We start from the raw sequence: 13,131 nt of genomic DNA, 5'->3' as shown, positions 1-13,131 counted from the left end.
TAGGAGAGCTTTTACCGAGTAATGGTAGAACAGTGGGTAACGTAGAAACAAGGAAAACAGACCAAGAGGGAAGAAAAAGTGAATTGGCTATTGTCATGTCACTTCAGGTTTCTTTTTTATAAAAGTTAATGCAAAGGCGACTTCCTTATTACACTGACTCAGGCAGACTGGATCTCAGGAAAACTGGTCTATTTGGAGATCTTCCTGCTTCCTTGAAGTTTCAAATTTGATTATGTGGCACATAGGATGAGTGACTCCACTTTGGTTTGCTCGCGTCTGCTGGAGCCTAGTGCAGGAGCTCAGTCCAAAACAATGACTGCCCATAATTTCTGTTTAACACAACTAAATACAACATGTGGATTCCTTTGCTATACAGGACTTTAGTAAGAGAACTGCTGAAATATTTTTCTGATTTGGGTAATTGTACTGTGGCTATGGAAGAGAAATGTTCTTGGTTTTAGGACATATATACTGTAATCAGTTCAGTTAGTTTTCTACAAATTAAATTATAAGCTAATTCCATTCAAACAGCAATCCCAGTCAAAATCCCAGGAGGCTTTTTTTGGTGTGGAAATTGTCAACCTGATCCTAAAATGCATATGGAAATTATAAGGACTTGGAATAATCAAAACACCTCTGAAAAACAACAATACCAACAAAGTTTGAAGTTGGAATCAGTTTGAATATCTGATTCCAAGAATTATTATAAAGCTACAATAATCAAAACAACATGGTACTGGCATCAAGATAGATAAACACATCAATGGCACAGAATAAAGAGTCTAGAAATAAACTATGCATATATGGACAATTGGTATTTGATAAAGGCACAAGGGCAATGCAGTAGAGAGCTGACAGTGATCTTTCAAAAAAGAGCTGGAACAATTGGATTATACATACGCAAAAAAAAAAAAAGGACTTAGACACTGTACCATACACAAAAATTAACCCTAAATAGATCATAGATCTATATGGAAAACCTAAAACTATTAACACTGGTAGGAGAAAATATAGAAGAAAATTTTTGTGACCTTGGATTAAGCGAAGAATTTTTTATTATTATTATTGAGACAGAGTTTTTTGCTCTTGTCACCCAGGCTGGAGTGCAATGGTGTGATCTCAGCACACTGCAACCTCCACCTCCTGGGTTCAAGCAATTCTCCTGCCTCAGCCTCCCGAGTAGCTGGGACTACAGGTACCTGCCATCGCGCCCAACGAAGTTTTATATTTTTAGTAGAGGCAGGGTTTCCCCACGTTGGCCAGGCTGGTGTCGAACTCCTGACCTCAGGTTATTCACCTGCCTCGGCCTCTCAAAGTGCTGGGATTACTGACGTGAGCCACTGCACCTGGCCGGATTAAGCAAAGATTTTAAAGATATGACATCCAACACAATCTATTAAAAACATGGATACATTGGACTTCATCAAAATTAAAACTTCTGCTCTTCAAAAGACACTGTTAAGAGATTGAAAGGGTAATCCATAGACTGAAAGAAAAATCTATACAAAGCTCATGGCTGATAAATGACTTTATATCTAGAATGTACAAGAACTCTCAAAACTCAGCAATAGGAAAACAAGCAATCCTATAAAAACCAGACAAAAGATTTAAACAGATACTTCAACAAGGAATACAGATGGCAACTATGCAAATGAAAAGATGCTCACGGTCATTAGTCATTGAGGACATGCAAATTAAAGCCACAATGGGACACCACTACACACTTATTAAAATTGCAAAAATTGGGGCTCAGCAACATTCTCTTGGCTCCTGGTGGTCAGTGGGGGAAGCGTGTGGGCAAGTCAGCACTCACCATCCAGTTAATCCAGTCCTATTTGCTAATGGATTATGATCCAATCACTTAAGATTCCTATGCGCGGCCGGGCGCGGTGGCTCACGCCTGTAATCCCAGCACTTTGGGAGGCCGAGACGGGTGGATCACGAGGTCAGGAGATCGAGACCATCCTGGCTAACACGGTGAAACCCCGTCTCTACTAAAAAGAAGTACAAAAAACTAGCCGGGCGAGGTGGCGGGCGCCTGTAGTCCCAGCTACTCGGGAGACTGAGGCAGGAGAATGACGTAAACCCGGGAGGCGGAGCTTGCAGTGAGCTGAGATCCGGCCACTGCACTCCAGCCTGGGCGACAGAGCGAGACTCCGTCTCAAAAAAAAAAAAAAAAATTCCTATGCAAAGCATTGTGTGATAGATAACACAGCAGGCTGGCTAGATATTTTAGATAAAGTAGAACAAGAAGAGTCTGGAGCCATGAGATAACAGATGTGAGGACTGGCGAGGGCTTCCTGTTGGTCTTTTGAGTCACGGGCCAGGCAGTTTTGGAAAAAAATCTATACATTTCAAAGACAGATTCTCAGAGTAAATGATTATGATGCGTTTCCAATGATTTTATTTGGCCATAAAGCAGATCTGGATCTTTAAAGACAAGTAACACAGGTAGGACAGAGTTAGTACGGCAACTTAAGGCAGCATACCCAGAAGGCATTAGCAAAGGATAGAATGAGTGTAGCTTAAACTTTTCATTAACTTGTCCAAGTTATAAGGAAATTTCAAGAGCAGTAACTTCCTTCTTCACCAGAACCGACACGGAAAGAAAAAGACAAGAAAGGCTGCTACTGTGTAATTTTCTAGAATCCTTTGAGTTTTAGCTATCAGCCTCCAGGAAGAGCCCTCATCTTCTTTTTCTCTCCTTACAGTTTACATCTCATTAGTATCTTTCCAGCCTTAGACAAACATTAGCCTTAGACCAAGAAGCTGGTGAGTCCTTTCCACCTAACTAACTAAGTTGGTGAGTCCTTTCCACCTAAGCTAACATAATGATCATTTCCAGACAAATTTAAAGGAAATGCCAAGGCTGCTTCAAAATTATCTGATTTCATTAAAATATATATGCCAGGCATAGTGGCTTTTTAGTAGAGACAGGGTTTCACCACATTAGCCAGGATGGTCTTGATCTCCTGACCTCGTGATCTGCCTGCCTCGGCCTCCCAAAGTGCTGGGATTACAGGCGTGAGCCATTGCGCCTGGCCAATAAGTACTTTTATATGTTTATAAGCATTATACTTTACAACATACCTTGTAAATATGTAAAGGTAAGTATTTAATTCTCATTGTTCACTTTTAACTGACAAAGCATAAAAAGTGGAAACTACAGAAGCTGTGGTAGAACTTGTACTTGCTGGTCTGGTTTTCGTTGTATCCACCTTTGGCCAGTCACATATCTACTCAAGAAACCTTCCCAATAGAGTACAACAGGATGAGACTCTGAGATCGTTTTCAGTATCTCCTACTAGAGATTGACTGTTATATCTCAGGTATGAAGCATAAAATTTTAGTTGACAATTAGTATAATTGTGGATGGCTTCTGACTTTGTTTTTTAATTCTGTGGATTGTGTTTAAACAATTCAAAAGCATGTTCCTGATTTTTAGATACTAAAATACACAGTTGTCACTTTATTGAACATGTACAAAAGTCCCATGAAGTTTTTTTTTTCTTTTTTTGAGACAGAGTCTCACTCTGTCGCCCAGGCTGGAGTGCAGTGGCGCAATCTCAGTTCACTGCAAGCTCCGCCTCCCGGGTTCACGCCATTCTCCTGCCTCAGCCTCCCAAGTAGCTGGGATTACAGGCACCTGCCACCACGTCTGGCTATTTTTTTTTTTTTTTCGTATTTTTAGTAGAGACGGGGTTTCACCATGTTAGCCAGGATAGTCTCAATCTCCTGACCTCGTGATCCGCCTACCTCGGCCTCCCAAAGTGCTGGGATTACAGGCATGAGCCACCATGCCCGGCCAGTCCCATAAAGTTTATAAAGCATACCCTTGTATAGCTTCAGGTGCCAGAATTAAAATTGATCTGTATCACAAGAAAAAAAAATTGAAAAATTAAATAGACTACAACGAGTGATGGTAAGGACATGGAGCAATTAGAACTCTCATGCCCTGCCAGTGAGAATGTAAAATGATGTAATAGTTTGGAAGAAACTTTGGTGATTTCTGGAAAATTTAAACCTGCAACTATCATATAATCAAGCCATTACATTCTTAGGTTTACCTATGAATAAAGAAAGTATCTGTTCATACAAAGATCTGTAGGTGAAAGTTCATGGTAGTATTATTCATAATAGCTATGAGCCAAATATTCATCAATAGATGGCTGGACAAATTGCAATACATCCATGCAAGAGAATGCTGCTTAGAAACAAAAAGCAATGAACCACTGATATATATGAGAAAGAGCCTCAAAATAATTATGCTGAGTGAAAGAAGCCAGACAAAAGGAGAGTATATATGATGTGATTCCATTTATACAAAACTCTAGAAAATGCAAACTAATCTGTGGTGCCAGATCAGATCATATCAGGTGCAGTGTGGCTCACACCTGTAATCCCAGTACTTTGAGAGGTCAAGATGGGAGGATCCCTTGAGCCCAGGGGTTCAAGACCAGCCTAGACAACATAGAGAGACCCCATTTGTAGATAAAGAAAGAGAGAAAGAAAGAAAGAAAGAAAGAAAGAAAGAAAGAAAGAAAGAAAGAAAGAAAGAAAGAAAGAAAGAAAGAAGAGAAGAGAAGAAAGAGAAAGGAAGGAAGGAAGAAAAGAAAGGAGATCAGTGGTTGCTTGGGAAGGGGGTGGGGGGTGGGCAGAGAAGGAGGGCTTACTGTTTGATTTTATTACTAAATGAAGCATTTTGCTACTTTAAAATATATTCCAAGTACTAATAGCTTAAACTCACTTTCCTGGTGGTGGCAAGAAAAATGCATTCTGGGATTTTGATTTAGAGATCTTAAAACATCTTTAAAAAACATCTCTCATCACCACTGGAAGTAACTATTATATCAACTCCTTACTTAAAACTTGATAATTAAATGGAAAGAAGATAGCAATTATCCTTTCTTTCCTGTAAGAATTGAATTGTAGGGTAGTCAAATGGTGCTACATGATGAGACAAAATTGTTAACTGCGGAAATTCTAGCTAATAAATGAAGAATAAATGATAGAATAAGAAAATCACCATTTTGCAGTTTCAAATAAAACAAGTAATTCAGGCAAGGATCATGACTTAAATCACTAGATGAAAGTTTGCAGCATGCCAGTCATCACCTCGGATTACTTCCTTCCTAGACCCACTGACCAATTGTAGACACAAATAATGGGACAAGCACACACTGTGTGTGCATCCTGATGTGATGTAACATGAAGTGCACAGCAACACTTGGGAAGAAGTCTTGCCCAAAAGCTTTCATCTAAATCTAATCAAGCATTTAGCTCTAACTTCCATCTTTTAAAAGAAATACAAGGGATAGAGGAAACAAATTAACCCTACAAAGAAGCAGACAAACTCACAAAGTGAGACATCCTGCAGGACCCATGTCAAATGGTTTCTTCAAGGCTTCATTGACAAGAAAACAAAGGGGAGACACTGTTCTACACGAAAGACATAAAAACCAAATATAACACGTGGGTCTTATTTGGATTTGGGTTCAAACAAATTGCCAGTAAAAGTGTATTTTGTTTGGGCACAGTGGTTCACACCTGTATCCCATTACTTTGGGAGGCTGAGGCAGGAGGATCACTCGCGCCTGCGAGTTTGACAGCAGCCAGGGTAACATAAGGAAGCCCCGCCTCTATCAAAAAGAAAAAAGAACAAGGAAAAAAGTGTAGTTTTGGTGCAGTTTAGGATATCTGAACTTGGTTTACATGATTTTAAGCAATTTTTGTTAACTACGCTAGGTATGGCAAGAGTACTATGGTTACACACAAAATACTAATTTTTAAATTATGCAAACTAAAGTATTTAGTATTAAAATATCTTAATGTGTGAGTTCACTAGACACAAAGGAAACAACAGACACTGCGGCCTACATAAGGGTGGAAGGTGGAGGATGAGGAGGAAAAGCTACCGACTGAGTACTATGCCAATTATTTGGGTGATGAAATAATCTGTACAATCCCCACGACGCAAAATTTACCCATATATCAAACCTGCACATGTACTCCTGAACCTAAAAGGTAAAAAAGTTATACAAAAAAAAAAAAAGATTTGTTTTAAAATATTTTTTTGCAAAATAATGGATAAAACGTATACGGCAAATTATTAAATAACTATAAACCTAGGTCATGGGTATATGGGAATTCATACTCTTCTGTCTACTTTCTGTATGTTTGAAATTTCCCACAATATAATTTCCAAGATATGTGATAACACAAAATATGCTCCTGCTAACACAAATGTCAAATGTGTGAAACGTTGAAAACATGGAGGTGAATTGGATCTAGAACCACTGTAGTTTGATTCAAATTAGGCACAGGTCATTGAGCACCTGTCATGTCTTCATCACTAATCCACTCACATGTGGTCACACGTGTCTCGACTTTCCACTACTGAGCCATGTGATCTTGAGTAATTTACTTTACCTCCTAGTTCCTTCATTGGTAAAGTGAGGGTAAGGGGTAGTCACTCTCACCGGGTTGCTGTGAGGATTACATGAGTTAATACTCTAGGGATCTGGTGGGTAGATAGTTCCTATTCTGGGTGATAGACCAGAAACAGCCATTCAACAAGTATTTGTGTATATCTCAAGTATTTGTGTATATCTCGAGTATTTGCATATATCTTCCACGGGCCAGACACATACTGTGTGTTCCCTCACTGAGCTTGTAGACTAGGACAGCCATAAAGAAATTTCTCAAGTCACCACAGCCATACACAGATACAAGCAATGATAAATGCCATGAAAGAAAAGAACAGTGGCTATCAGAGATGTGTTGAATGATCAGTTAGGAAGTCGGACTCCAAGTTCAGGCCATGAAAGAGAGCAGTTCAATGGGTAAAGCAGAGACTTTGGGCAGAATACTTGGGTTTGAAACCAGCTCTACCACGTCCTGCTAGCTGCATCACCTTGAGCAATTTACTTCATCTCTTAGTTCCCTCATCTGTACCATGAGTGCAGGAATAGTCCTTACCTCACACGGGTGTTGTGAAGATTGCTAGTTAATTGTGGATGTTGCTTAGAACAGCACCTGGCACATACCAAGCGCTGGATAAGGTTGTGTGTTGTTACCTCCGTGGTGCTTTGATCCAGAGCAAAACGGGGTGTAATGTTATTAACCCTGCCTCAAGGTGTGTGGGCTGTGAGGACTTAATGAGTTAACATTTTGAATTACTTTTTTTTTTCCCCGTAAATTCTACCTAGCAGCACAGGAGAGTCACTTGGAGAGTTCTTAAAAGAGGAAAAAGGAAAAAAAAAAAAAAGGTGTACAGGCTTCATTCTGAAACAAACGACTTAGAAATTCCAGGGATGAGCAGGGCGCGGTGGCTCATGCCTGTAATCCCAGCACTTTGGGAGGCTGAGGCGGGCAGATCACCTGTGATTGGGAGTTCGAGACCACTCTGACCAACATGGAGAAACCCCGTCTCTATTAAAAAGACAAAATTAGCCAGGTGTGGTGGCACACGCCTGTAACCCCAGTTACTCGGCAGTCTGAGGCAGAAGAATCACTTGAACCCGGGAGGCGGAGGTTGCGGTGAGCCGAAGATCGCGCCATTGCACTCCAGCCTGGGCAACAAGAGTGAAACTCAGTCTCAAAATAATAAATAAATAAATAAATAAACAAACAAACAAACAAATAAATCCCAGGGACAGAGCCTGGGCAGCTGTATTTATAGAAGCTTCTGTTGAGAACCACTGATCTAGGCTTTCGAAATGTAAAAGCAGTTTTAAAAGTGTAAAACTCTCCAATGCAATGGGTTTTTTTTGCTATTGGCACCCCAACGCTGTACAATCCATGATCTTACAGCACACACATGATCTTCATCTTCAGAAGAGTTTATGTTTCAATAGAAGGGTCTCCCCCAAATTCCTCTCTCCTCCCACATCACCCCTATGTACTTCAAGAGCAGAACAAATAAGAAGAAGAAGGAGAAGGAGAAGGAGAAGGAGAAGGAGAAGGAGAAGAAGGAGAAGGAGAAGGAGAAGAAAAACACCCAAGTAAACACCTTTGCCCCATCTAATGATTCGGCTCTTGTATGTTTCATGGGCTCAACTTGGGAACCAACTGGAACACACACGCTCCCGGGTCACATTATTTCCAGAGAGAAACTGCTCAACCAAACGCAATGAGCAGGCTTCTTTACAGAAAGGTACTGCTATGCATCCAGGAAATCTCCAAAACGGTAAAGGGAACACTGCTGTTTGTCAGGAGGGTGGGGAGACGAAGGAATCAGGTTCTAACTACTTAGACATTACTTTTCCATCTATGAATCAACAGTTCGAGAAACGAGTTTGCCAACTTTTGAGGGGTTAAAGTGCTCAAGCGTTGGTTGGAGTCATGGTTACATTTTGGTGGATACAGTTGCCAAAAGTCATCGAGCTGTAGCCGTATAACTGCGCCTTTTATTGTAGGCAAGATGCACCTCAATTAAAAAAAAGATAACGCGGCCGGGCGCGGTGGCTCAAGCCTGTAATCCCAGCACTTTGGGAGGCCAAGACGGGCGGATCACGGGGTCACAAGATCAAGACCATCCTAGCTAACATGGTGAAACCCCGTCTCTACTAAAAAAATACAAAAAACTACAGGGCGAGGTGGCGGGCGCCTGTAGTCCCAGCTATTCCGGAGGCTGAGGCAGGAGAATGGCGTGAACCCGGGAGGCGGAGTTTGCAGTGAGCTGAGATCCGGCCACTGCACTCCAGCCTGGGCGACAGAGCAAGACTCCGTCTCAAAAAAAAAAAAAAAAAAGATAACGCAGGAGAAAATAAAGTTAAATAGCCATTAGCGATGAGGTTCTCCTGAGGAAACAAACCAGCGTCCACGTTAGCGCCAAACGCCCTCTTTCACCCGCCTGCTGTGGCCGACAGGGGAACGAGGGTTGGAAGGTTCTCTGCAGGTTCTGGAATCCAGACCATCCCGAGGGAGGACACGGAGCCCACGCGCCGCTGCCCGGGGGCGGGGTCCTTACCCAGCAGCACGAAGTACAGGACCCACTGCAGCACGGCCACCGTTTGCAGCCGCCGCGCCAGGGGGACGTTGAGCGGTGCAAACTCGACCTTCATGGCCCAGCCGGGCGAGGACTGCGCCAGCCACTGCCGCCTGCACCCCCGCTGCTCTGTGGCGCCTGTGGGCAGTGCCCGGCCGGATCCGGGCCCCGCGCTGGGCACTAGCTGGGCGGAGAGGAGGAGGCAGAGGCTAGGCAGCTGGCGGGGACCCAACTTCGCCCTGGGTAGAAGGGCGGGCTCGGCTGAGGTTGGGGGCAGCCAATCACAAGCGCCCCGCGCCAGAGTTGGCCCAGCGCCCTGGCCCCGCAGCAGCTGCCGCGGCCCGGGGCGCATTGGCTAGCGCGCCCGGGCGCTGGCGAGAGCGCGCCGCATGGGACACGAGGGAAGGAGAGAGGGGTCAGCTGGCAGCCAGCCCGTGCTGGGTAACGCGGGCTCCAGCCGCCTGGCTGAGGACCTGGGATCTCCACGAGGATCTGACCATTGTTTAGCTGATTGATCACCCAGCGTTTGCCTTCAGCACCCGCCCTTAAACCCACGCCTTCCTTCGAACCCTCTGTGACTGGGGAAGGGTTAGTTTGAGGAATCGCACGCCAGCTGGAGAGAGGAGTCAGACTTGTTTCTTGGCTTATTGGTCTGTGTCCCCCCGCCACCTCCAGTTTCCCCTGGAAGGGGGAAGAGGACGTGGCTTCCTCACTCTTGGGTCCTCAGATCCCTACAGGAGCTCTGGGAACCTTTCACCCATTCATTCATTCAACCCATATTTATTAAGCACTGGCCACGTGCTGGGCACCATCCGGGCGCTCGGATAACCAAGCTGTCAAGCTCGTCTGTGTGAAGAGACCACCAACAGGCTTTGTGTGAATAAGGCTGTTTATTCACCTGGGTGCAAGTGGGCTGAGTCCGAAAAGAGTCAGCGAAGGGAGATGGGGAAGGGGTTGCTTTACAGGAGTTGAGCAGGTAATGGAAAATTACAGTAAAAGGTAGTTTTCTATTAGCAGAGGAAGGGGTCACCAGGTACATGGTGGGGAGATCATAAGACTCATTGTCCAGAAGAAGAATGTCACAAAGTCGATTGATCAGCTAAGGTATGGCAGGGAGCAGTCACAATGATAAAATGTTGTAATGTTGGTTAATCAGTTAAGGCAGGAACTGGCTGTTTTACTTGTGTTTTTTTGGCTGCTCCAGGCTTCTTGGCTCCTGCAGGCCACCTGGATGTGTATGTGCAGGTCACATGAAGGTTATAATGGCTGAGCTTGGGCTCAGAGGCCTGACACAAGCTATTCATTGTCTTGTGTTCAGAGTACAGGGAGAAACAGCCATCAGCAAAACAACTACACAATTTGGTGTATAATTACAAGTAAGACCCTACTGTGAATGACCAGAAGATTCCAAAACCAAGACTGCTGCATGGTCAGGGAAGTGTCTGAGGAAGTGCCCTTACTTGAGCTGTAGCCAAATTTAGTTAACCCAGCAGTCATCCAGGCAAAGGGAAGCACACGTGCAAAGGTCCTGTGGCCGAACTCCAGGAAGAGCTCAAAGAGTGGGAGCTTGGGGGACAAGGGTGAGATTGGGGTGACATCAGGCAAAAATGGTGGGTAAGGTCCAGAGCCTTGCAGACTGTGTTTAGGGTTCAAGTTTGTACCCCAAGAGCAATACAAGACACTGAAGGGTTTCAATTATGATATGCTAAATGGATAAATGGATGGCTAGATTCTAAATAGTGCCTAGTCCTTGGGAGCAACCACTGCACTTTATTTATAAATGTTAATTACCACATAGTTGAAGAACTGAAAATGATGAGTAGCTGTCAAGTCTTGCTGGAGAGGACTTGGAACAGGGCAAAACAACAGAGTTGGCCCTCCCTACTCCCACATCCTCTGCCCTTTTCTTCTTCAACATTTTAATACAAAGAGAGTTGGATTAAAACAAATACCAGGGCCACTTGGAGGAGTTGTTTGTGACTTTTTGTATGCAAAACTTGTTTGGGGTTTTTTTTTTCCTCCTACTTAAGGAGTCACTTTCTTCTTTCCTTTTAGATTTCTTCCTTAAACTTTCCCCCAGTGCTAGGTAGGGACACTATGAACACACACTGTGAACACACATTATGTACATTTACTCATTGACTATTTGTGGAAAGCTTTCTATGTATTAGGCACTGGGTAGGGAAAGGAGGTGAGCTACAATGGTGAATAAGAAAGGTCCCTGTCCTGCTGCAACTTACAGTCTAGTGGGAGAAACAGAAAATACCTACCTACATAGACAACCAAATTTGTGACAGTGTCCTGAAGGAAACACATAGGCTGACATAGCACAATGGGCACCTATTTAGAACAGATTGGAGATAGCAAGAGCGGAAGTAGGCATATCCCCTAAGGAGACTATTGTAGGATGATTGCAGAGGATGTGGAAGCTTGGGAAAATAGAGATAGACTTGAGGTATGCATGGTATAAATAGTAGGACTGTTTGATTAATTGGATTCCGAATCTATCGGTAAAGAAGAGTAAAACACCCAGCACTCCTGATCCTGATCACTTGGAGTTTGCTTGCTTAGTAATGTGTTTGTTACTTTCCCAGAGCACTAAGCTAATAGATAAGAACTGTCATATCCTGTCACAGCCATCACAGCCAACTGAAACAAAGCATGGACTCATCAGCACTCAGTCAATGCAACAGTCCATCACCATTTTAATCAACAATTTTTTATTTTTTCACTCATTATTATACTCTCATCCTTTTGACATTCAACATGTATTTATTTGTTTACATACTGTGTGCCAAGTTATGAGAGTTAAGTGATCACTGGACTGACATAGTGGGAACGTTTTAATTCATCAAGCTATTCAAAACAATTCTTTCATATGAGCCTAAGATTCCAGAGCCTAACTGCTATACTAGGCTGCTTCTCAAATAATATAAGGAAGAAAGGGAGTGTTGTCACAACAGAGGAACAAGTCATTGAAGGGTAAGTAGATGAATGCTGATGACGGAACCTGTCATTTGGGTTGAGGTGTAGTTATCCATTCAGTCAACAAATATTTTAGCAAATGATTAAAGAAAAATACATTTGGCAGAAGCATCAGCTTTGTTCCTATGGGCCTGGAATTGGCTAAATATGAGTGAATAATACATATATATGTTTACAATAATTCAACGAAAATGTATCGAGCACCACAGCTGTGGCAATTCCTGGGGAAGGAACCAGCACAGTCCCTTGGAAGATCTGGGATTCCACTGATGGGTATGGTTCCTCTTTCTACTTCTCAACTCTGATGAAGAAATAAGAAGGTCACAGGCCAGAATGCCTCAACAATAATGAAAGGCTACTCTTGGAACTGAGAAATAAGAAATCTTTTCTTTGTTTTATTTATTTCTTCCTGTGCACTTTACTATAACTAACTTCTACTTGTAGAAAGGTGACAATGTCTTTCTATAACATGATGTTTTACTGTAACTTAAGTAAAAATGTTCTCATTGTCAGGTTAAAAAGGAAATAGTATTCTGTTAGTGTTGGAACCGAACTGTCGATTCCTTCCTGGGCAGGGGTCGCCGCGAAGGATCACCGACACGAGATTCACAGCAGAGAGTTATTTATTACTAGCGCGCTAGGGTCCCAAGCTCTAAGTTGGCCCTGGGACCCTATCAGGGTGGGACCCTATTGAGGCAGGGTGGGACCCTATCCAGAGCCACCTGGTGTTAATTTTTTTTAAGTTCTTTTTTTTATGAGGCCTAGTTTCTAAGTTTTATGCGGCCTAGTTTCATTCCCTCCTCTTTTTGTGTCAGAGGCTCAATCTTGAGCCTCTTCTTCAGTCCTGAGGCTCTGGTATTGTTGGGTCAGAACCATAGCATGTACTATGTTTATTCTATTTTTAATAAGGGTGAGTAAGCGGTTGAGTATGCATGGCCTGAAAGTCAGGATGAGCGTGAGCAGGATGAGGGGTCTTAAGATGGTGGAGATTAGGGTGCTAAGCCAAGGGGATTGGTTGTACTAATTTTTAAACTAACTTTGTTGAGATTTTCTTTTTTTTGTCTAATCTTTTTTTTAGTTTTGCCATAGAATCTTTAACTATTCTTGAATGATCTGCATAAAAACAACATTGCTCTTTTAGGGCTGCACAGAGCCCG

General features: G+C 42.9%; 1 protein-coding gene across 1 annotated transcript in view; it reads right to left on the bottom strand.

Moving 5' to 3' along the window:
• Window positions 1–9,364, bottom strand: part of LOC105481308 (monoacylglycerol O-acyltransferase 1) — a 41,507-nt gene extending 32,143 nt beyond the window's left edge. The window contains exon 1 of the mRNA XM_011740814.2: window positions 8,972–9,364. Within this exon, the coding sequence (XP_011739116.2) occupies window positions 8,972–9,341 (370 nt within the window). The 5' untranslated portion in view covers window positions 9,342–9,364. The remainder of the gene's footprint in view (window positions 1–8,971) is intronic.
• Between the last annotated feature and the right edge of the window lie 3,767 nt (window positions 9,365–13,131).

The sequence above is a fragment of the Macaca nemestrina genome, chromosome 11 (assembly GCF_043159975.1).
Source record: "Macaca nemestrina isolate mMacNem1 chromosome 11, mMacNem.hap1, whole genome shotgun sequence".
In the NCBI taxonomy this organism is placed as follows: domain Eukaryota; kingdom Metazoa; phylum Chordata; class Mammalia; order Primates; family Cercopithecidae; genus Macaca; species Macaca nemestrina.
The sequence above is the reverse complement of the archived record's forward strand: the minus strand, read 5'-3'. Positions and strand labels throughout refer to the sequence as shown.